The sequence below is a fragment of the Schistocerca nitens genome, chromosome 1 (assembly GCF_023898315.1).
Source record: "Schistocerca nitens isolate TAMUIC-IGC-003100 chromosome 1, iqSchNite1.1, whole genome shotgun sequence".
Lineage (NCBI taxonomy): Eukaryota > Metazoa > Arthropoda > Insecta > Orthoptera > Acrididae > Schistocerca > Schistocerca nitens.
This window is the reverse complement of record NC_064614.1, coordinates 982,417,140-982,444,719: the sequence shown is the minus strand read 5'-3', so window position 1 is coordinate 982,444,719 and position 27,580 is coordinate 982,417,140. Positions and strand designations below refer to the sequence as shown.

Genomic DNA, 27,580 nt, shown 5'->3' with positions numbered 1-27,580 from the left:
TCATATCTCCTACAAGCTAATACCAACGAAAAAAGCAAGCCGGACGGAGTGGCCGTGCGGTTCTAAGCGCTACAGTCTGGAACCGAGCGACCTCTTCGGTGGCAGGTTCGAATCCTGCCTCGGGCATGGATGTGTGTGATGTCCTTAGGTTAGTTAGGTTTAATTAGTTCTAACTTCTAGGCGACTGATGACCTCAGAAGTTAAGTCGCATAGTGCTCAGAGCCATTTGAACCATTTTTTTAAGGCTAAACAGATTTTGTTTGGAAGATTTTGTTGTATAACTAAAAGTGGCAGAGTATTCGAGTGGCCTATATTAAGTGCCTCACCATGTATATAACGGAGGCCGTTTCATCTCTGTATATCTATATCAAACGACAACCACTGGAACCCGCTTACTGTAGTTAATCCTAGATCTTAGCTATAATTTTTCCCCTCACAATTCATTCCATTCCCAAACTGAGTATAGCTTGGTGCCTCACACTGTATCCTGGCTACCCACATAGTATTCACGATTATTCGCTAATATCATTTTTCAAAGGCTTCTGTTCTCTTATTAATTCCATTCAAGAACGCCTCAAACAAATACTTTGAAATGTTTTTGGCTCTGTGTTGTGCCCAACTTTGAGATGCTATACAAGAGAGGGAAATTCCTTTCAGACACCAAAAAGTGCAATGCTCGTTAGAGATCGATCAAACACATTAATGTTCCGAAGTACGGACATCTATTTGTCATCGGAAACACTGTTGTAGTAAGACAACAAATTAGATGAGCAAATGACTGACTTTTTATTATTTAAGGGTCACCTAATCAAGATCAGTAGCAGGAAATAAGGTTTCAAAATGCAAAGAAAGTCTGCCTTCAAAAATATTGATTATTGACTCAAAGTTCTACATGAAATACAAAGAAAACGAGTGATAATCTATTATTAGTGAAACGAACATTAAATCTCGCAAAATTTACAGCAAAGGATGGCTCACTAGAAGCTCAAAAGCATAATGAATGTACCGCTAACACTTTGGAGGTTACCTAAAAAGTGTGTCATTGGACTATTTCGCGGCGACATGACTCAATAAACTTTTCTCCGTTTTCAAGCAGCGCAAATTCGAATAAAATTCTCGAGCGTATTTCCGCCATCGTCTTCAGGAGTAAAAAGCACTGTCTGCGTGGGCTGGGGCCGTGTGGTTCTAGGCGCTTCAGTCTGGAACCGCGTGACGGCTACGGTCGCAGGTTCGAATCCTGCCTCGGGCATGGATGTGTGTGATGTCCTTAGGTTAGTTAGGTTTAATTAGTTCTAACTTCTAGGCGACTGATGACCTCAGAAGTTAAGTCCCATAGTGCTCAGAGCCATTTTTTTTTTTTTTTTTTTTTTTTTTTTTTTGCGTGGGCTGGCGAGTATCTCACAGTGTTAACTGCTCCCTCTTGGATTGGGTTGGCATGGTTATCCAGTCATATAGGCACGACAGCAGTCTTTGGCACCAACCAGAGTCGGCCGGAAAGACACCAGCGCAGAGGGTGAGTTGAGCAGCTCGTAGCAGCTCCGCCCCACCACGGGACCGAGTCAAATCAGGTAGCCGGATGGCCGGCGCCACGTTCGAAACTACCTAAAAAATACCCGAAAGACTGCTTGGGAAATGCGATAAGCTCCTAACGGTACAGCTCGCAACTACGAAGTAAACGAATTCAAGATCCTTGAAACAATACAAGTAATGAGGACCAAGCTACGTAGCAGATCATGATCGTGGTTGTGAGTGTTAGCTGCTTATAAAGCAAATAGCGCAAACGCAAATTCGAAAATTCACAAGTGTTCCAGGTTGAAGCTGGATCAAATGTCTCCCTTTGCATGACCGGGCAATACACTTCAACCACAACGAAAGAACTCTCCAAAACTTAGGCCCTCTGTTTTCCAGAACAAACACTAAATGGAGGGGAGGATTTCCGCCTTTTACAACAGCAACCAGTGAGAATTTCCACAAATTCATGTAAATTCATGGGTACCCTGCCAAATTTTCTCATCCATAGCTTATGGAACGTGACTTGACTTTGAAAAAGATTGTTACGGGCTGACAGCAGTCTCCCATTCACTGGTCGTGAACTTCGTGCCACGTCACAGAGACGAACCAGCTTTTTTCAGTGGACGACAAAGTCTAGAATGAAACATATATAATTCTCTCGTGGTGCACGGCATAGCTGCACAAAGGCAATCCAACGTCTGCCTACAGAAGGTGGTTTTTGTCACAGTTAGTGATTCTCTAGGGATCGGCAGTGGCTTAGCACAGGTTGTAAAGGCGAACGCCGCATGTGCCGACAAAAGTAGAAGGCGGGCCTGGCTTCACCGACTTGCGGAAACCACAATCCCTTGGGAATTTATTTCCCATACATAGTCAGCCCTGGCGACCAAAACCAGAAATGCACATCTGGTTTTGCTTGTCCCCGTTAAGACGATTTGAAGCTGTACTCCTAAGCTAATAAGCGACGTACTCTTCTCCGGCATTCTCAAGGAAAATAAAGAAATTGAAAATAATTATACATCAATAGCGATATGTGACTGTAGCGTTATAACTGTCAGAAAACTCTTCCTAAAACCTAAATTTATATTACACTATATGCTAAAATATTTCCATTTTTCAGAAACACATTGCTTGCTGTTACCAGTGTTTTATATGCTCTCTACATTGGCCATCGTCACTGAGGTTGCTGCCTAGACAGGAAAACGCTTCTACTATTTTATGTCTGATTTCGTTATTTAATTGCCTCAGCATCGTCTGGCAAAATTAGAGTGTCATCTTCTCCCTGAAATGTAATTCCTCTCCAAATTTTTCTTGTTTCTTTCACACCTAGCCTGGTGTGCAGATTGAGTGACAATCTTGTCACACTACCTTGTCAGTTATGATTTCTCTTCCATGTTCTTCGCCTCTTATAACAGCAGCATGGTTTCAGTATAAGTTTTAAACAATTTTTCCATCCATGTGTCTCATTTATTGGTTGGTTGATCTGGGGGAGGGAACCAAACAGTGAGACCATCAGTCCCATCGAATTAGGGAAGGATGAAGAAGGAAGTCGGCTGTGCCCTTGCTATTTAGGGAAATCACAGAAAACATAAATCCGATGGTCAGACACAGGTAGTAGCGGGGCAAAGAGAAGACAAGCACGCTCTGTTAATACAAGTTGTCTACATCAGAGGCAAGTAAACAATCAGGGGCAAACCAGTTGTTCTCCTTTGATTGACAGGTCCTTAACCTATTGCTCTTCTAAGAGGATTATGACGCCTGAGGATGATTTGTCATTCTGAGAAACTTCTGCCCACCCCTCCCCCTTCCTCTCCTCCTCCCAAACCCTTTAGAAACCTTCAACAATCCTCCCCCCCCCTCCCACTCGCTGATACAGGTAGACTTTCAGACCTGAGTTATTTGAGTAGCCTTCTTCCGCTCTATCAATTTGACGGACTAATAAATCAAACTGACCAATTAATTAACCTCTCCCCCTCCAGGAAATCCCCCCCAGCCGTCCCCCACCCCTCGCCCGCTGGCAGGAAAAAGACTCGTTGATTGGTCATTTGGTGGAAATCGATTGCAGTGTATCGAATATTGTTTACACAATTTAGGCAATGTGTGAAATATTGTTTATTCAAATAATTTATGGGATACAAAACCATGTATGGAATAAAGTTTATTTATTTATCTATTTAAAGAATTTAACTGGAAATCGACTGCAGTTTATGGAATATTGTTTAAACAACTTAGACAATGTGTGAAATACTGTTTATTTAAACAATTCATGAGATACAAGGTAATCTATGGAATAATTAAACAATCGCGATTCTTTTTCGATCAGATCGCGTAAGAAAACACGAAATTACACTGTCATAGGCTGCTTAAATATATCTGAAAATCTTACGTCTCGCCACGCTGCAGGCTGCCTGGAGTCGGGACGTGCCAGAGAGATTTTGAAAACGCCAGTGGGCTCGCCGCACCGCTGTCGGCTGCGTCTCTAGTGGTCACGACTTGTTTCTGCATGCGTGAACCAACCCGTCAGATACCAGCTCATGCGAGAGACGCCTTCCTTCCAAAGCAAGTACCTGACTGGGAGTCGATCCTGAACTACTGTTGAACTTAATAAATAATTGATTGCCGGTCACATGATCGTGTTGTAGGGAATATGATACGGACGTGGTAGCTATTTCACACACACACACAAATTGACGATGTCACAAAAATAGCAGCAGGCTGACTCTAAATGCACTTTAAAAAAAGATGGTTGCGTACAAAGGAAGAAAGAGAGAGAGAGAGACAGACAGAGAGATAGAGAGACAGAGCTGTAGTCACAAATGTTGCTTCAGACGATGTGCCACGGAAAATATTAATTAAGTCGTTAATATAGCGTTTAAACAATTTTGCTTCACACAGCTTAGAAATATTCAAAATAAAAACGATCGACACTGCAAGTAGTTTGCATGCATAAACAACAGTGTTATGTTCTTGACGAGAAATTTCATTAAATAATCCAACGTCACGATTTGAAGCAGTGCTGTATGAAATGATTGTTGGAGTTCCCAACCATTACAGGTCTGCTAAGTGTATTTTCTTTTTTAAAGTGCTATAGAATTCTTAAGTTAACTGGGTCTCTCCTTCACATCAAGACAAGAAAGAGGGAGGAAAAGGTCTAACAAGTGATCGGATAGTAACAACAACAAATACCTCTGCAAGACAGAGTCCACTGCGATGCATTGACAAGCGCTGAATATTACACACCTAAATCAGGATCCAGTCTGTAGCAGTAGTTACCATGGCTAGGCATCAGAGATCGCTATGAATCGGGAATTTGATGTCGCATTTGCGATTTTCAAGCACTATAGAATTCCTAAGTAGACTGGTTCTCTCTGCTACATTCAGAAGGATGAGAAAGAGGGAGGACCTACTGCGTGATAGGATAGAGACGACAACAACAACAAATGTCTCTGCAAGACAGAGAGGCGCTAAAGATGACACTCTTAAACCATGATCCAGTGCGTAGTAGTAGTAGAAGATGTCATGGCTTGGCGTCAGAGATCGCTATCAGTCGGGAACTTGACGTCGCGATTGGGTGTTCAAGCACTATACAATTCCTAAATTGGTTCTCTCCGCTGTATTCGGGAGGAGAAAGAGCTACTGCATGACAGGATAGAGACAACAGCAAGTACTACTGCAGGACAGAGTCCACTGCGATGTATTGAGAAGCACTAAACACAACACGCTTAAACCACGATTCAGTCCATAGCAACATGGCTAGATGTCTGAGATACGAATGGACAGTGACATATTACGAGGAAATAAACACCACGATCAGTAACCACTGAAGATGTAACAGTCTTCATCCAATTTACCACCACCCCTGTTAGTCTTACGATTGCACACAGGAGTCGGATGTTATGCTGTATCGCTCATGTGTGGGATAATATTGTCGTTTCGCCTTAGCGTCACATCTCTAGAATGTCTCCTCTCTTCACTGTTAAGGTATTATTTAGCATCAGTCTACTCTCCTCCTCCAGAACACGTAATTTTATTGATTTTTCTCGGTACATTTCATTGTATTTACCTCTAATTTTATATATTCTGTTTCGGTAATATTACTAGATTTCCGCGATTTTACGTATTTCATCGTATTTCCCTCCATTTTTACGTATCTCACATCAATTTTTCGTGATTCTGCCTGGCTCTCCTCGAATTTTACCCATTTTATGTCATCTTCCACATTTTTTTCCACAGTTTTCCGTATGTACATGGTAATATTGCTGACATACCCATGTGCTCTTTGATTTTCTACGAGAATATTTTATCTTATACACCAACCTTCTAAGAAATCCTAAGACTTGCCCTCTGCCTGATGATCCACTTGCTTGCATTTAGGATGGGTCGAACATGAAAAGCATAGTAACAGTCGTTTCGTCCCTTTACGAAACTGGAGATTCGATTTATGTCGAAGATGTGGCAAAGAAGTGGGCTACTTCTCACAAATCTTCATTCGTCTAGAGGTGGATACCGAAACAGGTTTCCATCAATGGACATGTTTCATTAGTATGATTCGGAACTCCTGTGATGACTGTGGTTTGGGGATTTGGAGAGGCTTGCTGTTAACGATCGCAGATAACTACTGCTCTAAGTCAAACACAGAATAATTTTATACGGCTGTTGCGAACATAGCATATTTTTGAACTATAAGCGGCCTTGAACTTCGTAAATGGCAGGCGTCGTACCCCTCTTGTGACCTATATAATGTCTCTGTTACAAAGAATCGATGTTTTCTTTGGTGTGCAAGGTAGTAGTTTTATCACTTTACAGTTTGTCACTATAGTTTATCGTAGAGAATTCTGCATGAACAAAATATGTCTTGCGCTGGGAATATATTTCGTACATTGGAATATTAACAGCATTGCATTCTGCACGACTAATATGTCAGAAGCCACACGACTCTAGCATTATAGCATATTTTAAGCACAGAACCATGTAGCCTTAGGAATGCATGTGTTTATGTTCCATGATTATTTCTCTCTTGGTACTCACCCTAGACCCTAGAACAGTGGTTCTGAATTGATGGCGCATTTGAGCTATGTAAAAAGCATCAAACAACGTCTGGCTGAGGCTCCATGCATAAACCACTCGTTTGTTATCATCACAAGACTCCCATACCTATATATAATATGTTCAAGAGTTGGCAATGAATGGTTGTACTGCACAGTAGTCTATCTACATTCGCTATCTACTCATCTTTTGGTCTTTTGCCCACCAGTTTCCAGGTGGGGGAGGAAAGGGGAGGGTTGGTTGGTTTCCCAGAATGGGAGGAGTAATTAATTGATCAATATAAGGCCTGAAAGTGTACCTGTATCATCGAGGGGGAGGGGGAGGAATAGCAGCTCCCTGAGGGTTTGGGAGAAGAAGAGGGAGGGGAAGGGGTCGGGAGAGGTTTCCCAGAAGGACAGATCATCCCCAGAGTTCATAATCCTCTTAGCAGAACAGTGGGTTAGAGCCCTGTCAGTCAATTGAGAACAATTGATTTGCCCATGAATGTATACTTGCCTCTGATGTAGGCAACCCACACAAGCAGAAGTCGCTCGTGCTCTATTTTCCCCGTTATTGCAGGTGTGAACCAGCGTCCTCTCGATGTCTTATACCTGTTATGTTTAAAATGTTCAGAGCTAGGGAGACAGGATGTGGGAGTGGTAAGGCGCTGAGCATAAAATATAACCCTTTTAACACATTTATTTACGACAGAGGCCAAGTTTAACGTCAACAGAGATGAGAAATACTTCTTCAAGCAAAATTCAGTTACGAAATCACAGGGGATTTCACGAATCCCAGCGGACACTTCATTGCACGCAGGAAATTGTGCTCAGGCGTTATTCCTGCATCAACTCTAGTAGTATATGTGTGGAAATTTCTTTTATGCGTCAGAGAAAGTAAGTCGTCGTGTGCCTATGAACGGGCTTGCAAAGTCTAAACGAATTCGTGACCAGAGCTGCGTGGGAGGAGGCTGGAAATTCCTGGTGTTTCTAGCAAGGCTGGTAGTTGGTGAGAGTGTGCTGAACGTCTTTGTGAATATCTCGTCAGTACACGTCCGTCTTGTGAAAACAACGCCGCAATGGCATTCATGCTGTAGCTGCTGTATGTTTCGTCGCAGGAAGTCTTTTGCCGTTTTCCGCCTGTAGGAGGAGAACTCTTCTAAAAACGAGGACTGCCTATCGGTAGTGCCAATATAGCGCAACAACCGGCTTGTTGATCAACTTTCTGTCAGCTGGTCACTCATGTGTGATTGACGTACTTCATCACATTGTATGGGGTCGCTCGGAATTAACTTGCTGTTCAATTTAGCGTGAAACTACGATAAATGTAGTATTATTAACGAAAATTCTGAAGTTGTCCTCCTCCAGACTAGGAATGTTGTTTAACTTCAGAGTTCTACAGCCTCGTGACCATCATCTGGGGTGACCAGAGCGAGTCCACACAAGCAAATAACATTTTGAGGTAATAATGAACACTTTATTACGAAAAAACAGAAAACGGAACAATTTTTCAGGACGCAATTCCGTGAAGTCCGAACACACAAAAGTTGTAATCGTACTGATTTTGGTCGGCCGTTATGTTGATTCACAATGCAGCCAGTAATGTGTGAATGACAGGACCTGACCTACAGCAATTCGCCGGTCTCATCCATACTGAGGGTAGGCAGAAGTGTAGGACACACCATTCTCATTACTTATACCACGATTCTCTGAATTACAAGGCGGCCCATAGACAACCGAGTAGGGTTATTTCTTATGATCGCACAGAACTTCAGGAGAAAAACGGAACATTTTTTTTTGAAGAGACAGTATATACATTCGTTAACCTCGCCCCTTTGAAGCTTACAATGAAGAGGCCCACATTGTAATTAGGGTCCCTCCAGAGAGGTAAAATATCAGAGTTTGATTATGGATCATTCATTATTACTTTATTAATGAAATACTCAGCATCACACATCTTCTTTATTATAATTTGTTATTCGAAGTGAGGTGTTGTTGTGTTGTGGTCTTCAGTCCTGAGACTGGTTTGATGCAGCTCTCCATGCTACTCTATCCTGTGCAAGCTTCTTCATCTCCCAGTACCTACTGCAACCTACATCCTTCTGAATCTGCTTAGTTTATTCATCTCTTGGTCTCCCTCTACGATTTTTACCCTCCACGCTGCCCTCCAATACTAAATTTGTGACCCTTGATGCCTCAGAACATGTCCTAGCAACCGATCCCTTCTTCTGGTCAAGCTGTTCCACAAACTTCTCCCCAATCCTATTCAATACTTCCTCATTAGTTATGTGATCTACCCATCTAATCTTCAGCATTCTTCTGTAGCACCACATTTCAAAATCTTCTATTCTCTTCTTGTCCAAACTATTTATCGTCCATGTTTCACTTCCATACATGGCTACACTCCATACAAATACTTTCAGAAATGACTTCCTGACACTTAAATCTATACTCGATGTTAACAAATTTCTCTTCTTCAGAAACGCTTTCCTTGCCATTGCCAGTCTACATTTTATATCCTCTCTACTTCGACCATCATCGGTTATTTTGCTCCCCAAATAGCAAAACTCCTTTACTACTTTAAGTGTCTCATTTCCTAATCTAATTCCCTCAGCATCACCCGACTTAATTCGACTACATTCCATTATCGTCGTTTTGCTTTGTCGATGTTCATCGTACATCCTCCTTTCAAGACACTGTCCATTCCGTTCAACTGCTCTTCCAAGTCCTTTGCTGTCTCTGACAGAATTACAATGTCATCAGCGTACCTCAAAGTTTTTATTTCTTCTCAATGGATTTTAATACCTACTCCGAATTTTTCTTTTGTTTCCTTTACTGGTTGCTCAATATACAGATTGAATAACATCGGAGAGAGGCTACAACCCTGTCTCACTCCCTTCCCAACAACTGCTTCCCTTAAATGTCCCTCGACTCTTATAACTGCCATCTGGTTTCTGTACAAATTGTAAATAGCCTTTCGCTCCCTGTATTTTACCCCTGCCACCTTTAGAATTTCAAAGAGAGTATTCCAGTCAACATTGTCAAAAGCTTTCTCTAAGTCTACAAATGCTAGAAACGTAGGTTTGCCTTTCCTTAATCTTTCTTCTAAGATAAGTCGTAAGGTCAGTATTGCCTCACGTGTTCCAGTATTTCTACGGAATCCAAACTGATCTTCCCCGAGGTCGGCTTCTACCAGTTTTTCCATTCGTCTGTAAAGAATTCGTGTTAGTATTTTGCAGCTGTGGCTTATTAAACTGATTGTTCGGTAATTTTCACATCTGTCAACACCTGCTTTCTTTGGGATTGGAAGTATTATATTCTTCTTGAAGTCTGAGGGTATTTCGCCTGTTTCATACATCTTGCTCACCAGATGGCATAGTTTTGTCAGGACTGGCTCTCCCAAGGCCGTCAGTAGTTCCAATGGAATGTTGTCTACTCCGGGGGCCTTGTTTCGACTCAGGTCTTTCAGTGCTCTGTCAAACTCTTCACGCAGTATCGTATCTCCCATTTCATCTTCATCTACATCCTCTTCCATTTCCATAATATTGTCCTCAAGTACATCGCCGTTGTATAGACCCTCTATATACTCCTTCCACATTTCTGCCTTCCCTTCTTTGCTTAGAACTGGGTTTCCATCTGAGCTCTTGATGTTCATACAAGTGGTTCTCTTATCTCCAAAGTTCTCTTTAATTTTCCTGTAGGCAGTATCTATCTTGCCCCTAGTGAGATAAGCCTCTACATCTTTACATTTGTCCTCTAGCCATCCTTGCTTAGCCATTTTGCACTTCCTGTCGATCTCATTTTTGAGACGTTTGTATTCCTTTTTGCCTGCTTCATTTACTGCATTTTTATATTTTCTCCTTTCATCAATTAAATTCAATATTTCTTCTGTTACCCAAGGATTTCTACTAGCCCTCGTCTTTTTACCTACTTGATCCTCTGCTGCCTTCACTACTTCATCCCTCAAAGCTACACATTCTTCTTCTACTGTATTTCTTTCCCCCATTCCTGTCAATTGTTCCCTTATGCTCTCCCTGAAACTCTGTACAACCTCTGGTTCTTTCAGTTTATCCAGGTCCCATCTCCTTAAGTTCCCACCTTTTTGCAGTTTCTTCAGTTTTAATCTACTGGTCATAACCAATAGATTGTGGTCAGAGTCCACATCTGCCCCTGCAAATGTCTTATAATTTAAAACCTGGTTCCTAAATCTCTGTCTTACCATTATATAACCTATCTGATACCTTTTAGTATCTCCGGGATTCTTCCACGTATACAACCTTCTTTTATGATTTTTGAACCAAGTGTTAGCTGTGATTAAGTTGTGCTCTGTGCAAAATTCTACCAGGCGGCTTCCTCTTTCATTTCTTAGCCCCAATCCATATTCACCTGCTACGTTTCCTTGTCTCCCTTTTCATACTACCGAATTCCAGTCACCCATGACTATTAAATTTTCGTCAGCCTTCACTATCTGAATAATTTCTTTTATTTCATCATACATTTCTTCAATTTCTTCGTCATCTGCAGAGCTAGTTGGCATATAAACTTGTATTACTGTAGTAGGTGTGGGCTTCGTATCTATCTTGGCCACTATAATGCGTTCACTATGCTGTTTGTAGTAGCTTACCCGCATTCCTATTTTCCTATTCATTATTAAACCTACTCCTGCATTACCCCTATTTGATTTTGTGTTTATAACCCTGTAGTCACCTGACCAGAAGTCTTGTTCCTCCTGCCACCGAACTTCACTAATTCCTACTATATCTAACTTTAACCTGTCCATTTCCCTTTTTAAATTTTCTAACCTACCTGCCCGATTAAGTGATCTGATATTCCACGCTCCGATCCGTAGAACGCCAGTTTTCTTTCTCCTGGTAACGACATCCTCTTGAGTAGTCCCCGCCCGGAGATCCGAATGGGGGACTATTTTACCTCCGGAATATTTTACCCAAGAGGACGCCATCATCATTTAATCATACAGTAAAGCTGCATGCCCTCGGGAAAAATTACGGCCGTAGTTTCCCCTTGCTTTCAACCGTTCGTAGTATCAGCACAGCAAGGCCGTTTTGGTTATTGTTACAAGGCCAGATCAGTCAATCATCCAGACTGTTGCCCTTGCAACTACTGAAAAGGCTGCTGCCCCTCTTCAGGAACCACACGTTTGTCTGGCCTCTCAACAGATACCCCTCCGTTGTGGTTGCACCTACGGTACGGCTATCTGTATCGCTGAGGCACGCAAGCCTCCTCACCAACGGCAAGGTCCATGGTTCATGGGGGGAGGCGAAGTGAGGTATGTAGTAAGAAAACTAATCTGCGAGAATTAAAACATATATCTTACCCAAAACGATATACGAGGGCCATCAGTGATCTTATTTTTCCTTCCATTCTGGTGCTTGAATCACGAGTATAAGTTCTATTTTCTTGGTTGCCATATTGTTTGATCCAGTCCGTCATGTGATTGGCTTATACATATTTGCGAACTATGGACAGAAATCCCCAACAAACTACCAAACCGATTGTTCAGCGCCTGTTGTCACTGACTACTCATAGTTTGTGCACCACCAACGAGCCTCTTAGTCACTCAGAATACTATGCAATGATATCCTGTAGTAACTTGTGTACTCTTTCAAGCAATTGGCAGTGCATGTTATTTGTATTGAGACATGTATGTCTCTCAAGTGTTCTCAACTGAATTTGGTATCCCCCATAGTACCACACTGACCTCATCAACGTGTGACTGTAGCGCGGTGCATGTTTTAGAGTAGCCATTCGCCTGTAAGACAGCGTATGCGGACACGATCATCGACCTTGTGTAACCAGAAACGTGATTCGTCCAACTAAGTTTCACGTATCCTCTCAGCCATGGTCCAATTTTGATGATCCCATGCCCACTGTAGTGGTAATTGACATGTCACTGGGTCGTCATCTGTAGGTCCCCATGTTTAACCATTTGCGCTGAACGATGTGCTCCAAAACATTGTACCCTGTCGTCATAGCTACCAGAGATTACCTCCCTTTCCGATTTACAGACGGGGCTTGGTTCTGAATTCCACGATCTGTGACGAAGCGTGGACGCCTTGTCGCTTATTCTTGGTTTCACTGTCCTTTAACTGCTTTCCAGAGCTGCTCAAAACTACTCACGACAGTAGCACGCGAACACTGGACGAAGCTGCGGTGGTTCCTTCGCGTTTCCACATCACAGTCACATCACCTGCAATCGATATGAACTGCTGCAGAAGGTTTTCAATGTCTGCAATGGATTTGTCACTCAGGTGATTACCAGTGACTCGTCCAGGTAACTGAGCTTTCTATACTGACCTATTAGGCTGATGCTTTTCTCTACTAATAACATAATACTCCCCACCTCCTTTCATTGTGCCATTTCGGCCTCTCGTGATATAAAGTGGTTAATTCCGCATTAAATAGGGGTGCCTGGATACTTTTGGTTAGATAGGTGTACTTTACTTACCGTGTCATACGTCTGCAACGCTGTCAAGTGGCATTAAATCTGAAGATGGGCAGTGATCATAATGTTTCGGCTCATCATTGCACGTAGTTTCTTACCTAGTTCTGTTACAGTGCAAACCATTCAATATTACGTGATTAATGTTTACCAAAATACACACAGGTGTCGCAGAAATGTGACAAACGTGGATGAGGTCTTGGGAAACAGATCAAAGACAAGAATCGGTCACCATCACTGAACAGGAAACAACATTAAGAGACACTCCACGTACGGCCTGTCAGCGTACAAAGTCACTTTTCCTGCCTAACGGATTGGCCTAGTAGCAGGCGCCGGCCACTGTAAATTGGGCGCTCTGTAGTGTCGTTCTATCAAATTTTCGGACACGGGTTCCTATCCTCGATTTGTTCCTCAAGGCACCCTCTACGGCCCATCGAAGTTTGTCACAAAACTTCTGGGACACCCAGTGCACAAATTTAAACTCCTAATGCCATTAACACAACATTATTCTCTTACTCTTGGTTATATCATACTGTTGAACACAAAAATAATACCTTTCATTAGATCCAATTTGGATACAGGAGCAAGTGAATTCAAATGCACATTGTGATGAAGAAATATTGAATATTCGGTATTACTAATACGCATTTAGTATTACAAAATTCATTTTGAAATGTTCAAGAAATAATATTTTCTTCGACATACTCCGCCACACACCGCTTGGTTGCTAGCGGAGCATATATGTAGATGTAGATAAAGACATACATTAATTACACATTAATTTTTGAAGAGGCATACTCTGATATTGGAGTTCGCTTAGGAGGATGAAATAGTGGGTGAAATGTTTTCTAAGGTATGAAAATTACTATGACTGAGTAGAGCCAGACAATTCAGATTCCAACAGAAGACCTATATAGCCTTTTGTCCAACGATATGATCAATTCCTGTATGTCCCACATCCTTCTGTTGTCTCAGTTTCTGCGTTAACCGCATGTTCACTTGCAGCGCTGCCTCTTTTGGCCCTCTGTGCCGTCGATTGTTATAAGAGACAGTGAAATGAGAACGAGACAAATGGAAACCAAGTAAGTAAACTGTTTGTTACTTCAAAAGTAATCGCCATAACTGTTAATACATTAAATAAAATGTATATGTCGTGTGACTAGGGGTTGGGTTGTTTGGGGAAGGAGACCAGACAGCGAGGTCATCGGTCTCATCGGATTAGAGAAGGATGGGGAAGGAAGTCGGCCGTGCCCTTTCGAAGGAACCATCCCGACATTTGTCTGGAGCGATTTAGGGAAATCACGGAAAACCTAACTCAGGATGGCCGGACACGGGATTGAACCGTCGTCCTCCCGAATGCGTGTGACTAGGGCCTCCCGTCGGGTACACCGTTCTCCGGGTGCAAATCTTTTGATTTGACGCCACTTAGGCGACTTGCGCGTCGATGGGGATGAAATGATGATGAGTAGGACAACGCAACAGCCAGTCCCTCAGCGGAGAAAATCTCCGACCCAGTCGGGAATCGAACCCGGGCATTACCCTGTAACAGAATGACGCCGTGTGTCAGCACTCCATGTGTACACTTCGCAGATATTGAAGCGCACCCTCTAGTCCAAACGCTCAAGAATGTTGATGCACGTCATCATTCTGTTCTAGGATAATGCCCACCCACATGTTGCTACCGTTGTTTCGACTATACTGCAGACGTTTCGCTGCGAAGCCCTTACACATCCTCCATACAGATTCGACCTCTCCACACGTGATTTCCATATTTTTGGAGACATCAAGAAATTCATTCGTGGCCGTCGATTTGCTTCGAAGAGTTGCATGTCTGGGAACAATCATGACTCCATAAGTAACCTTAAACATTTTTCCGTGAAGGCATCGATAGTTTTGTCTCGTAGCGGGATAAATGTATTAACTGTTACGGAGATTACATTTCAAATAATAAATAGTTTAATCAAATTCTTCCTCTGTCTCGTTTCCATTTGACTGTTCCTTATATACTGAAGCGCCAAAGAAACTGGTATCGGCATACGTATTCAAACACAGATATACGTTAACAGGCAGAATACGGTGCTGCGGTCGGCAACGCCTATATAACACAGAAAGTGTCTGGCGCAATTGTTAGATCGGTTACTGCTGCTACAGTGGCAAGTTATCAAGATTTAAGTGAGTTTGAACATGGTGTTACAGTCGGCGCACGAGCGATGGCACATTGCATGTCCGAGGTAGCGATGAAGGGGGGATTTTCCCGTACAAACATTTCACGAGTGTACCGTGAATGTCAGTATCCCAAAAACCATCAAATCTCCGACAACGCTGCGGCGGGAAAAAGATCCAGCAAGAACGGGACCAACGACGACTGAAGAGAATCGTTAAAAGTGACAGAAATGGAACCGTTCCGCAAATTGTTTCAGATTTCAATGCTGGGCCATCAACAAGTGTCAGCGAGCGAACAGTTCAACGAAACATCATCGACATTGGCTTTCGGAGCCGAAGGCCGACCCGTGTACCCTTGGTGACTGTACGACGCAAAGCTTTACGCCTCGCCTGGGCCCGCCAACACCGACATTGGAATGTTGATGACTAGAAATATGTTTCCTGGTCGGACGATTCTCGTTTCAAATTATATCGAGCGCATGGACGTATACGGGTATGGAGACAACCTCATGAATGAACTCTGCATGTCAGCAAGGGACTGTTAAAGCTGGTAGAGGCTCTGTAATGGTGTAGGATGTGTGAAGCTGAATTGGTATGGGATCCTTGATACTTCTAGATACGAACTTTGTCAGGCGACACGTACCTAAGCGTCCTGTCTGATCACCTTCATGCACATATGTTCATTGCGCATTCCGACGGACTTCGACAATTACAGCAGAACAATGCGACGCCCCACACACCCAAAATTGCTACAGAGTAGTTCCAGGAACTTTCTTCTTGTGAGTTTAAACACTTCGTCTGCCCACCAAACTTCCCAGACATGAACATTATTGAGCTTATCTGGGATATCTTACAACGTGCTGTTCAGAAAAGATCTCCATCCCCACCCCCCTTCCCTCGTATTCTTACGCATTTGTGGACAGCCCTGCACGATTCATGGTGTCAGTTTTCTCCAACACTACTTCAGTCATTAATCAAGTCCATGCCACGTCGTGTTGCTGCACTTCTGCGTGCTCGCGGGGTCCCTACACAATATTAGGCAGGTGCACCAGTTTCTTTGGCTCTTCAGTGTATGAGAATGATGTACCTGTATAGTTTACAGTATAGAATTTGATGCAGGATGAGTATAATAGGTATAATTTTTAACAGGACATATAATTACCGACTGTTTCCATATCACTATTGTAGTTGTGATTCTGTATGCTCTTTTTTTGCTTATGACTATAACGGCCGGCCGAAGTGGCCGTGCGGTTAAAGGCGCTGCAGTCTGGAACCGCAAGACCGCTACGGTCGCAGGTTCGAATCCTGCCTCGGGCATGGATGTGTGTGATGTCCTTAGGTTAGTTAGGTTTAACTAGTTCTAAGTTCTAGGGGACTAATGACCTCAGCAGTTGAGTCCCATAGTGCTCAGAGCCACTTGAACCACTTGACTATAACGTAACCTCATTTGGTGTACTTTATTATACTGTGAGTACTTGCTTGGAATTTTATGTTAGGTGATGATCGAAACCGCTAGTTAGTGAAAGGCTTTGTTCAATCATCAGCTTATTTTCGTCAGCGTCATCTTCTTTGTTTACTGGCTGTGGGGCACCGTTCGCATACAATAATTTTTGCTCTTACGTACTTTTTATACATCCGTGTGACCTAGGCGATGGACATGCCACATAAGCTGACTAATTGCGACTCTGAGTTTTTAATTTTTTTATTACTCAGCTATAATTTATTGTGGCATACGTGCCAACTAAGACCGTTTTATCGGAAGACTTTGTCCGTTCCCCTGAGGTTGTGATGCTGAATCTGGCTGTCTAAGGCACCAGGGTACGTGCAGGAGCGTTGAGGTTAGTGGGAGTCACTTGTTAAATTTGGTTACACTAGAAGAACGTCGATCAAAATTACAAGCTCTGTCCTTCACTGACACCATAGTAATTGGGGCGTATTTCCCAAATAACTTCTGTGTGTGAAATGTCCCAACTGCATTTTTAAATTGACGACCTCTTTTCCCCACCAAGAACGGCTTAATATTCTAATGAACTTGATATTCTAATGAACGCTCCGTAAAATTGCCATTTCTTTCCTATCGTGTCCATGCACAAATGGCTCTGAGCACTATGGGACTCAACTGCTGTGGTCATAAGTCCCATAGAACTTAGAACTACTTAAACCTAACTAACCTAAGGACAGCACACAACACCCAGCCATCACGAGGCAGAGAAAATCCCTGACCCCGCCGGGAATCGAACCCGGGAACCCGGGCGTGGGAAGCGAGAACGCTACCGCACGACCACGAGATGCGGGCCATGCACAATCTGACCTTGCACGGAGATGCCATTTTCACGATAAAATCGTAGTCATCACACGCTGGCTGAGAGTTACACATAACAAGCACTATCTTATCAGGAAAGCAGTAGCTAATCAGTACGAGGTCTGCTGTATCGCTGGAACTGAAGCAACATTGCTCACTAGTGTTGTGACTGTCGAACTACGTGCGCCTTACCATTCCGTGTACCCGCAGAGCATGGAGACGCCGGAGGGCTTTAGGATAGTGCGCGCGCAGCCGTCGGACCGCGACCGTGTGGAGCGGTTGGCGAGGACCGCCTTCTACCCGGACGAGCCGATGAACGTGGCTCTGGGCAACACTAGGGGCCCGCCCACAGACCAGCTGCTGTTCCTCTCGGCGCTCGACGAACCTCACTCGCTGATCGCCGAGGACGTCAGCACCGGGGAGGCCGTCGGCATGTGCATCAACGGCATCGTCTCGCCCGAAGTCCACGAGAAGAAGAAACAACTACAGGTGCGCCACCCTAGTACGAGTAAGATCGCGTCTGAAATATCGTACTACATGTTCCTCTAGTTATTTGCGTTTGTTCTTCACCACTTTTCATATTTTCTCAGAATATTCTCACCTCTGTACCACGTAGCTCAAATAATGTAATTACAAATGGTTCAAATGGCTCTGAGCACTATGGGACTCAACATCTTAGGTCATAAGTCCCCTAGAACTTAGAACTACTTAAACCTAACTAACCTAAGGACATCACACACACCCATGCCCGAGGCAGGATTCGAACCTGCGACCGTAGCAGTCCCGCGGTTCCGGACTGCAGCGCCAGAACCGCTAGACCACCGCGGCCGGCAATGTAATTACAGTCGGACTTACTGTGTAATGTTGTTTTCTTCTTAATTACACTACTGACCATTAAAATTGCTACACCACGAAGATGACGTGCTACAGACGCGAAATTTAAGCAACAGAAAGAAGATGCTGTGATATGCAAATGATTAGCTTTTCAGAGCATTCACACAAGGTTGGCGACGGTGGCGACACCTACAAAATGCTGACATGAGAAAACTTTCCAACCGATTTCTCATACACAAACAGCAGTTGACCGGCGTTGCCTGGTGAAACGTTGAAGTGATGCCTCCTGTGAGGAGGAGAAATGCGTACCATCAGGTTTCCAACTTTGATAAAGGTCGTATTGGAGCCTATCGCGACTGTGGTTTAACGTATCGCGACATTGCTGCTCGCGTTGGTCGAGATCCAATGACTGTTAGCAAAATATGGAATCGGTGGGTTCAGGAGGGTAATACGGAACGCCGTGCTGGATCCCAACGGCCTCGCATCTCTAGTAGTCGAGATGACAGGCATCTTATCCGCATGGCTGTAACGGATCGTGCAGCCACGTCTCGATCACTGAGTCATCAGATGGGGACGTTTGCAAGACAACAACCATCTGCATGAACAGTTCGACGACGTTTGCAACAGCATGGACTATCAGCTCTGAGACCAAGGCTGCGGTTACCCTTGACGCTTTAACACAGACAGGAGCGCCTGCGATGGTGTATTCAACGACGAACCTGGGTGCACGAATGGCAAAACGTCAGTTTTTCGGAAGAATCCTGTTTACAGCATCATGATGGTCGCATCCGCGTTTGGCGACATCGCGGTGAACGCACATTGGAAGCGTCTATTTGTATAACCATACTGGCGTATCACCCGGCGTGATGGTATGGGGTACCATTGCTTACACGTCTCGGTCACCTCTTGTTTGCATTGACGGCACTTTGAACAGTGGACGTTACATTTCAGATGTGTTACGACCCGTGGCTCTACCCTTCATTCAATACATGCGAAACCCTTCATTTAACCGAGCGAGGTGGCGCAGTGGTTAGCACACTGGACTCGCATTCGGGAGGACGACGGTTCAATCCCGTCTCCGGCCATCCTGATTTAGGTTTTTCGTGATTTCCCTAAATCGTTTCAGGCGAATGCCGGGATGGTTCCTTTGAAGGGGCACGGCCGATTTCCTTCCCAATCCTTCCCTAACCCGAGCTTGCGCTCCGTCTCTAATGACCTCGTTGTCGACGGGACGTTAAACACTAACCACCACCACCACCACCACCAAACCCTACATTTCAGCAGGATAACGCACGACCGCACGTTGCAGGTCCTGTACGGGCCCCAGGATACAGAAAATGTTCGACTGCTGCCCTGGCCAGCACGTTCTCCAGATCCCTCAGCAATTGAAAACGTCTGGTCAATAGTGGCCGAGCAACTGGCTCGTCACAGTACGCCAGTCACTGCTCTTGATGAACTGCAGTATCGTGTTGAAGCTGCATGGGCAGCTGTACCTGAACACACGATCCAAGCTCTGTTTGACTCAGGCGTATCAAGGCCGATATTACGACCAGAGGTGGTTGTTGTGGGTACTGATTTCTCAGGATCTATGCACCCAAATTGTGTGAAAATATAACCACATGTCAGTTCTAGTATAATATATTTGTCCAATGAATGCCCTTTTATCATGTGCATTTCTTCTTGGTGTAGCAAGTTTAATGGCCAGTAGTGTATAATTCATTGTGAAAAGTAGAATTGTGAGCTCAGCAGAGATTGGTCTTCCTGCTGACGTTCTACAACATATGCACTCGCTAGTTACAGCTGAAAACAAGATGTGGAAGAGAAATCGCTTAACCATTGTCCGTCACCTAAAAGACTTGGCGGGAGTTTTCTCTTGCATTTGGACCTAGCTATCTGGAACGTGTGTGATTCACAAAACCCTTAACGACTTCTATACAAAAGGGCATATTTACATTTGTAATTAGATGATCTATCGGCCCCGTTAAGGCCACCTGGCGGCCTTACAAACCATCCTGGGAGTGCCAAACAATTAAAAAAATAAGTAAATAAATAAATAAACAAGAACTTCTGATGTAGTTAGTGGACTAGGGATAGCGTCTTTCACTGTTTATCAAACTATGATTGGTCCCAGGTTCTATCCTCCCAGATTCTATCCTAGCTACTGCATAAATTTTGAGTAAATATCATCAGCAAGGTTGCCGTAAGATTTCCGCTACTAGAAGTCAAATTCGTCCTACGAACAGCCTTGTCAGAGAGAGCGGAGGAGTGGGCTGACGTATGGGATATACTGTTGTCTTATGTGTGGGAAATTGCCCCTAAAATTCGGAGGAATTCGCAATGATCAACGTCATGAGGATGCAGAAGGCCTTCTGCATTGGAAACCACTGAATTAAAGACACACTATGTCTGTCCAAGAACATATGGCCTGTAATGGAAAAAATTTCATAGTGCTTCCTCCACTGACAAAAGAAATTCTGGGTTACTCACCCATACGAATCTCTGGGAGGGAATGCCTAACGAGAGGCAACCGCAACTAAAAATCTGAATAATCAACGAAAAAAATTCTACAAATCGGAGCGTCGTATATCAAGAATATGGTAACGAATCTAAACATCTGACAAGAGAGACTGTAAGCTTCAGTTTATAGTACACTGAGTGACGTCAAATGGAAAGAAGGATTTCTGGTCAGACGAATACAGGATAATATAAACAATAGCAGAAAATAGTATATTGCTCAAAGCACGTCCTGAATTGGATGGTAGGTAAGAAAGTGTGTTACTTTGGGCGATTCAGTAGTAGGATTCTTCTGATCAGAATCGATAGGATACCAACGATAACAACAACACTTCAGGTATTCAACGAGAATTCAAAAAGTGAGTTAAACATTCATATGTCAGGTCAAGAAACTTTTATTGAATCCTAAACTTGAAAACTCTACAAGTACGTAGGTAGCATTATTTTTCAACTTGGTTGCCAAGTCTCTGTAAAATCCAGCCGGATTGCCCCATCAGTTATTCAGTTCCTCAACGATGCAAATCCGCTCCTTGATCATGGAGCTATTAGAGAACCGCTGTGTAAACTTCACGTTGGAAAACCTCTTTCGCCCACTATCAGCTTGCCGAAAATATGCCAGCGAGCCGAAACATTACGACCACCTATTTAAAAGCGTGTTGTTCCACTTTTCAAACATAGTACAACAGAGATTCTGTTTGGCATGGATTCTACAAGCCGTTGACAGGATTCCAGAAGAATGTCGCACTAGACGTCTACATACACGTCAAGCAATTCCCGCAAATTACGGGATGGTAGTTTATGCCCGATATGTGTTCCAATGAGTACACATTGGGCCCATTACCTGGCCAAGACATCAATGTGAGTTCACTGTAATGCCCCTCAAACCACTGTAGCACGATTCTGAGTTGCAACACTAACATTTATCCTGCAGGAATTCGTCACTGCCATAGCGGGAGACTTCAAGCATGAAGCGATGCAGGTGACCCGCAGTAATGTTCACGCAGTTCACTGCTCTCATGATGCCTTCAATTACCACCGCAGGTCTCATGGAAATCCAACTCAATGTCCCAGATAGCATAATTATGCCCTCACCGACCTACATCTGCGGTCCCGCGCGTGTTTCAGGCAGCCATTCACCGCGATGACCGCGTGTAATGTCCCAACTATAGACCTGTTGTAACAGCAAATGCGATTCATTCGGTAGGCGACACGTTTCTGTTGACCCATGGCGAAAACTTAGTGATGCTGGGTCGTTGGGTCAAAACAAGAACATGTAGTGGTCGTGTGATTCGGAGCTCCACCAGTTTTCTGACTAGTTTGATGAGGCCCGCCATGAATTTCTCTTCTGTGCCAACCTCTTCATCTCAGAGTAGCTCTTGCCACCTACGTTCTCACCTATTTGCTGAATGTACTCCAATTTATGTCTTCCTCTACAGGTTTTCCCTCTACAGCTACCTCTAGTGCCACGGAAGTCATTCCCTGATGTTTTAACAGATGTCCTATCATCCTGTACCTTCTCCTTGTCACTGTTTTCCACACATTCCTTTCCTCTCCGATTCTGCACAGAGCCTCCTTATTCCTTACCTTATTAACCTACCTAATTTTCAACTTTTGTCTGTAGCACCACATCTCAAATGCTTCGATTCTCTTCAATTCTGGTTTTCCAACAGTCCCTGTTTCATATCCGTACAATGCTGTGTTCGAGACATACAGTCTCAGAAATTTCTCCTGCAAATCAGGGCCTATGTATAATACTAGTACTGATCGTCATCTAACACATGCTCAAGCCTCTTTTCCATTCTTCTGTATATTATTCTCGTAAGCAACTAGGATGCATGAGGTGCTAAGCTGATTATGCGATATTTCTCACACTTGTCAGCTCTTGAGCTCTTCGGAATTGTGTGGATGATATTTTTCCGAAAATCAGATGGCCTGTGGCCAGATTCAGACATTCTATACACAAAGTGAATAGTTGTATCTTCGCTATAATGACTGCCCATTCGTCTCTCTTCCTCTTACATTCTTTCTTTACTGCGTAACGTGCCCACAATTTACCCTGGGGGCAGCCACCCTCTCGATGGACAGTAGTCATTTATGTGTTGGCTCATCAGTCTGTGTAAATCACATTGTGGAAGGTCTAGAATTCCTGATTGGCATCACGCATGTTTGTGCTGCCTTGGTAAAATTGTTGGCACGCTTTCACTACGGATGGACATGACATTTCATTTGGTCCATATAACACCAGGATTTCAAGGTGAATCTGTGTACAAATTAGACGTTTTACATACAAGAATTGTACTGTACTGCATACTTCAGCTTCGGAATACGTTTCCAATTGCCACGTCATTTCACTCCCAAACTGTGGCCCACCTGTTATCCGTACCGATGGAGAACTGTGTCTGCCGGACACCCAGAAGAACGTGCCACCCTCGTTGCTCAGCGGTCTAAGCGGCACTGAATGAGTAACTCAGTATCTGAATGTAGCCAGCGAACTTCTGCAGTAAACTTCAGCTAGTAACAGCGAATGAAGTGTTCGCAAAACACAAAAGGAGGAGGTATAGTTGAAAAGGCCTGGAGACACGTGAAGATACCAGCCGGTTTACGTCATGGTGGGGCAGATATTCTGATATCAGATATCTATTGTAATCCAAACCCAGGAGCAGATCTAGATCCTGATCAAAATGTCTTGTGATCTAGAGACGGACGAAAATAAGAGAGTCACCAGGCGGAATTTACGCAGATAGAGGTAGTATGCTGAGGAATGATGATATGCGTTTGAAATTTTCTGAGGATTCAGGTAACGTGAAAATAATACCTCAGTATGCAGTTCCGTTGAGGAGGAATAGACATCTATCAAAGTAGCTGCAACAGAAACTGTACTGACAATTGTATGTCCAAAGAAGGTAGCTACATAGAAGCGTTGGGTAATAGAAGAAATATTCCGACTCACCGACGAATTCAGGAGTTACAAAAACGCTCGGGAAAAGACAGGAATACAGCGATGTATGCAACTTTGGATTGAAACGAACATAAATTGAATGTAAGCTAAGATGAAATGGTTGCAAGAAGAACATGAAGAAATGAAACAATAATGGTGATCGAAAAAGCAGCTTCGGCAGAGAGAAAAATCAAAACAAACTTAGGTGAAATTGAAGACAAAGTTACAAATATTAAGCAAAAAATGGTTCAAATGGCTGTAAGCACCAAGGGACTTATTATCTGCGTTCATCAGTCCCTTAGACTTAGAACTACATAAACCTAACTAATCTAAGGACGTCACACACATCCATATCCGAGGCAGGATTCGAACCTGTGACCGTAGCAGCCGCGTGGGTCCGAACTGAAAAATATTAAGCGTGCAGGAGAAGTCCCGTTGCTAAACATTCAGCATAGAACGGGTAGACGGCAATAATACTCTGAACGCATCTGTGAGGGGGAGGATATGTCTGATAACGTGATAATAGAAGAAATGGAAGTAGATTTGGAAGACATAGGAGAGTCAGTATTACAGCCAGAATTTAACAGAGCTTTAGAAGACTTACTGTCAAATAAGGGTGAAGCCATAGACAAAGTTTCTCCTAAATTTCTAAAATCATATGAGGATTGGCAGCCAAACGACTATTGAAGTTGGTGTGTAGAATCCATTGGACTGAGACATCAGACACGGAAAAACAACTCAGTTCCAAAGACAGCAGAGGCAGATAAAAGTGAGTACTGCATAGTCATAGTAATGGTTTTTTGCATTGAACGTGTCTACAAGAACAATGTGTAGAAGAATGGAGAAGAAAATCGAGATTCTGTTACATGGTGCTGAATTCGGCTTAATGACAGATAACGGCTCCAGAGACGCATTGCGCTTGATAATGGAAGCAAGACAACAAAAATGAAGATACTTTAATAGAACGTGTCGACCAAGAAAAAGAGTTCAGCAGTGTAAAATACTGCCAGATGTTCAAAATTCTCAGAAAAGCTGGTTGTATGCTACAGGAAAAGGCTTGATTTGCGTAAGTTTCAAGAAGGAATAATAAGACTGGAAAAACAAGAACCAAATGCTCTGATTAAAAAACGTGTAACCTTGGGATGCAGTTTTTGTCCCCAATAGTTCAGTCTTCCCAAGAAACAAAGACTGAAATAAAAGACATTTTCAGGGATGTGATTAAAATCAAGCATGAAAGGATATCGATGGTAAGATTCGCTGGTGACATTGCTACACTCAACGTAAGCGGGAAAGAATTATTACAGGACGTACTTAATATACTGCTCGCAGAACATTGATAGAGAATAAAACGAAAATTAACTAAGGTAATGCATAGTGGTAGAAACAAGGTTAACCGGAAACCTATTATCAAAATTTGGGACCTTGAAGTTCACTGAAGTGCCAAGGAAACTGATATAGGCATGCGTATTCAAATACAGAGAAACGTAAACAGGCAGAAAACGGCGCAACGATCGGCAACGCCTATATAACACAACATGTGTCTGGCTCAGTTGATAGATTGGTTACTGCTGCTACAATGGCAGGTTATCAAGATTTAGGTGAATTTAAACGTGGTGTTATAGTCGGCGCACAGCACAGCATCTCCGAGGTAGCGATGATAGTAAGGATTTTCCCGTACAACCATTTACGAGTGTATAATGAATATCAGGATTCAGGAAAAACATCAAATCTCCGACACCGCTGCGGCAGGAAAAAGATCCTGCAAGTACGGGACCAACGACGACTGGAGAGAATCTTTCAATGTGACAGAGGTGGAAATCTTCCGAAAATTCCTGCAGATTTCAATTCTGGGCCATCAACAAGTGTCAGCGTGCGAATCATTCACCGAAACATCATCGATATCGGCTTTCGGATCCCAAGGCCCACTGGTGTACTCTTGATGGCTGGACCACACAAAGCTTTACGCCTCTCCTGGACCCGTCCACACCGACATTGGACTGTTGATGACTGGAAACATGTTGCCTGGTCGGACGAGTCTCGTCTCATACTATATCGAGCGGATAGGCGTTTAGGTGGGTATGGAGACAACCTGACGAGTCCATGGATCCAGCATATCAGCACGGGAATGTTCACTATGGTGGAGGCTCTGTAATGGTGTGCAGCATATGCAGTTGGAGTGATAGGGTACCCCTGATGCATCTAGATACGACTGACAGGCGACACTAAGTAAGAATCCTGTCTGATCATCTGCAAGTCCTGTCTGGCCACCTGCATCCATTCATGTTCATTGTGCTACTCCAGAAGGACAACGCGATACCCACACGTCCACAATTGCTAAAGAGTGGTTCCAGGAACACTCTTCTGAGTTTAAACACTTCCGCTGGCCATCTAACTCCCCAGACATGAACATTACTGAGCATATCTGGGATACTTTGCAATATGCTGTTCAGAAGAGATCTCCACCCCCTCGTACTCTTACGCATTTATGGAGCCCTGCAGGATTCATGGTATAAGTTCCCTCCAGCACTATCTCAGACATTAGTCGTATCCACGCCACGTCATGCTGCAGCATTTCTGCGTGCTCGCGGGGCCCTACACGATATTAGGCAGGTGTACCAGTTTCTTTGGCTCTTGTAACGTGTAATATGTAAAAGAGCCAAGAGGGGATAATTAGAGTGGTCGACAAAGAACTAAGTGCTTGGATTAAAAAGAATGTAAGACAGTGATCTAGTCTTGTAACCTTACTGTTCACTCTTTAAATTGAAGAAGCAATCATGGAAATAAAAGAAAAGTTGAGGACAAGAATTAAAATTCATAGTGGGAGGATATTAATAGTACGATTAGCTGCTGACGTTAATACCCTGAGTGAGTGTGAAGTAGAATTTCATGATCTCCTGAGTGGAATGAACAGTCTAATGAGTACAAAATATGGATTGAGAGTAAATCGAAGAAAGACGAAAGTAATGAGTAGTAGCAGAAATGAGAACGGCGAGGAACTTAACATCAGGATTGATGGTCACAAAGTAAATGAAGTCTATATAAAAGTTTTCTGGTATGGTACCGCGTGATATAGTTTAAAACTACTGCTGGATAAAACGAATGTTTCTGCCACGGTTTCATCGGCCTTCTTCTGGGTCTACTGGTGCGTTCTGGCTATGCAGTGTTCCTTACATTTTGTTATTTTGTATTTCAGTGCGCATGCTATTACGTCAGAATTTTAAAAAGAGGCCTCTTTATTTTAATAGGTTACTGCGGTGGAGAGAGAGCGTAGCCTCTGTTGGCTATTGGGTCTTGTATTATGTGATATGATTGGTAGTCACCAGCGAATGCGAAGTTGGCCCTGTTTACCAAGTGCTGGACGTCGGCCGCCCGGCGCCAGTTACTCGCCGGTAGTGCTCGCGCCTCGTGTTGACAGTGCGGTCTGTTGGCCTCTGATTGCTGCTAGCCAATATTGGGCAAACCTTAGTCCATCGTCTCTGTACATTTTCTTAAGGTGTTTTGATGGCCTCTCCGATTTTTCGTTTCGTCATAACCGGCTGCTTGGCCCACACACAGGCTTCGATGAATTTTATTTCTTTTCCGCAACATTGCTGATGTTCTGCCACTGCAGATTCGTTGTGTTGCTCTAGACGAATATAGCCCTCGTGTTCCCGAATGCACGTTGCTATTGGCCTGCCAGTCTCGCCGATGTATGCCTCTCCACATTCGCATTCCACCTTGTACACGCCTGCAGTGTGTAATACAGCCACCTTGTCCTTAATGGAGCCTAGCACGTCCTTACTGCGACCACTATAGAAGACAGGCTGCACCCCAACCCGGCGAAAGTGTTTGCCCAT

At 43.6% G+C, this 27,580-nt stretch overlaps 1 protein-coding gene across 1 annotated transcript in view; it reads left to right on the top strand.

The window, feature by feature from the left end:
- Positions 1–27,580, top strand: part of LOC126237746 (uncharacterized) — a 73,312-nt gene that overhangs the window by 28,179 nt on the left and 17,553 nt on the right. Inside the window, exon 2 of the mRNA XM_049947746.1 lies at positions 17,669–17,947. Within this exon, the coding sequence (XP_049803703.1) occupies positions 17,672–17,947 (276 nt within the window). The 5' untranslated portion in view covers positions 17,669–17,671. The remainder of the gene's footprint in view (positions 1–17,668; positions 17,948–27,580) is intronic.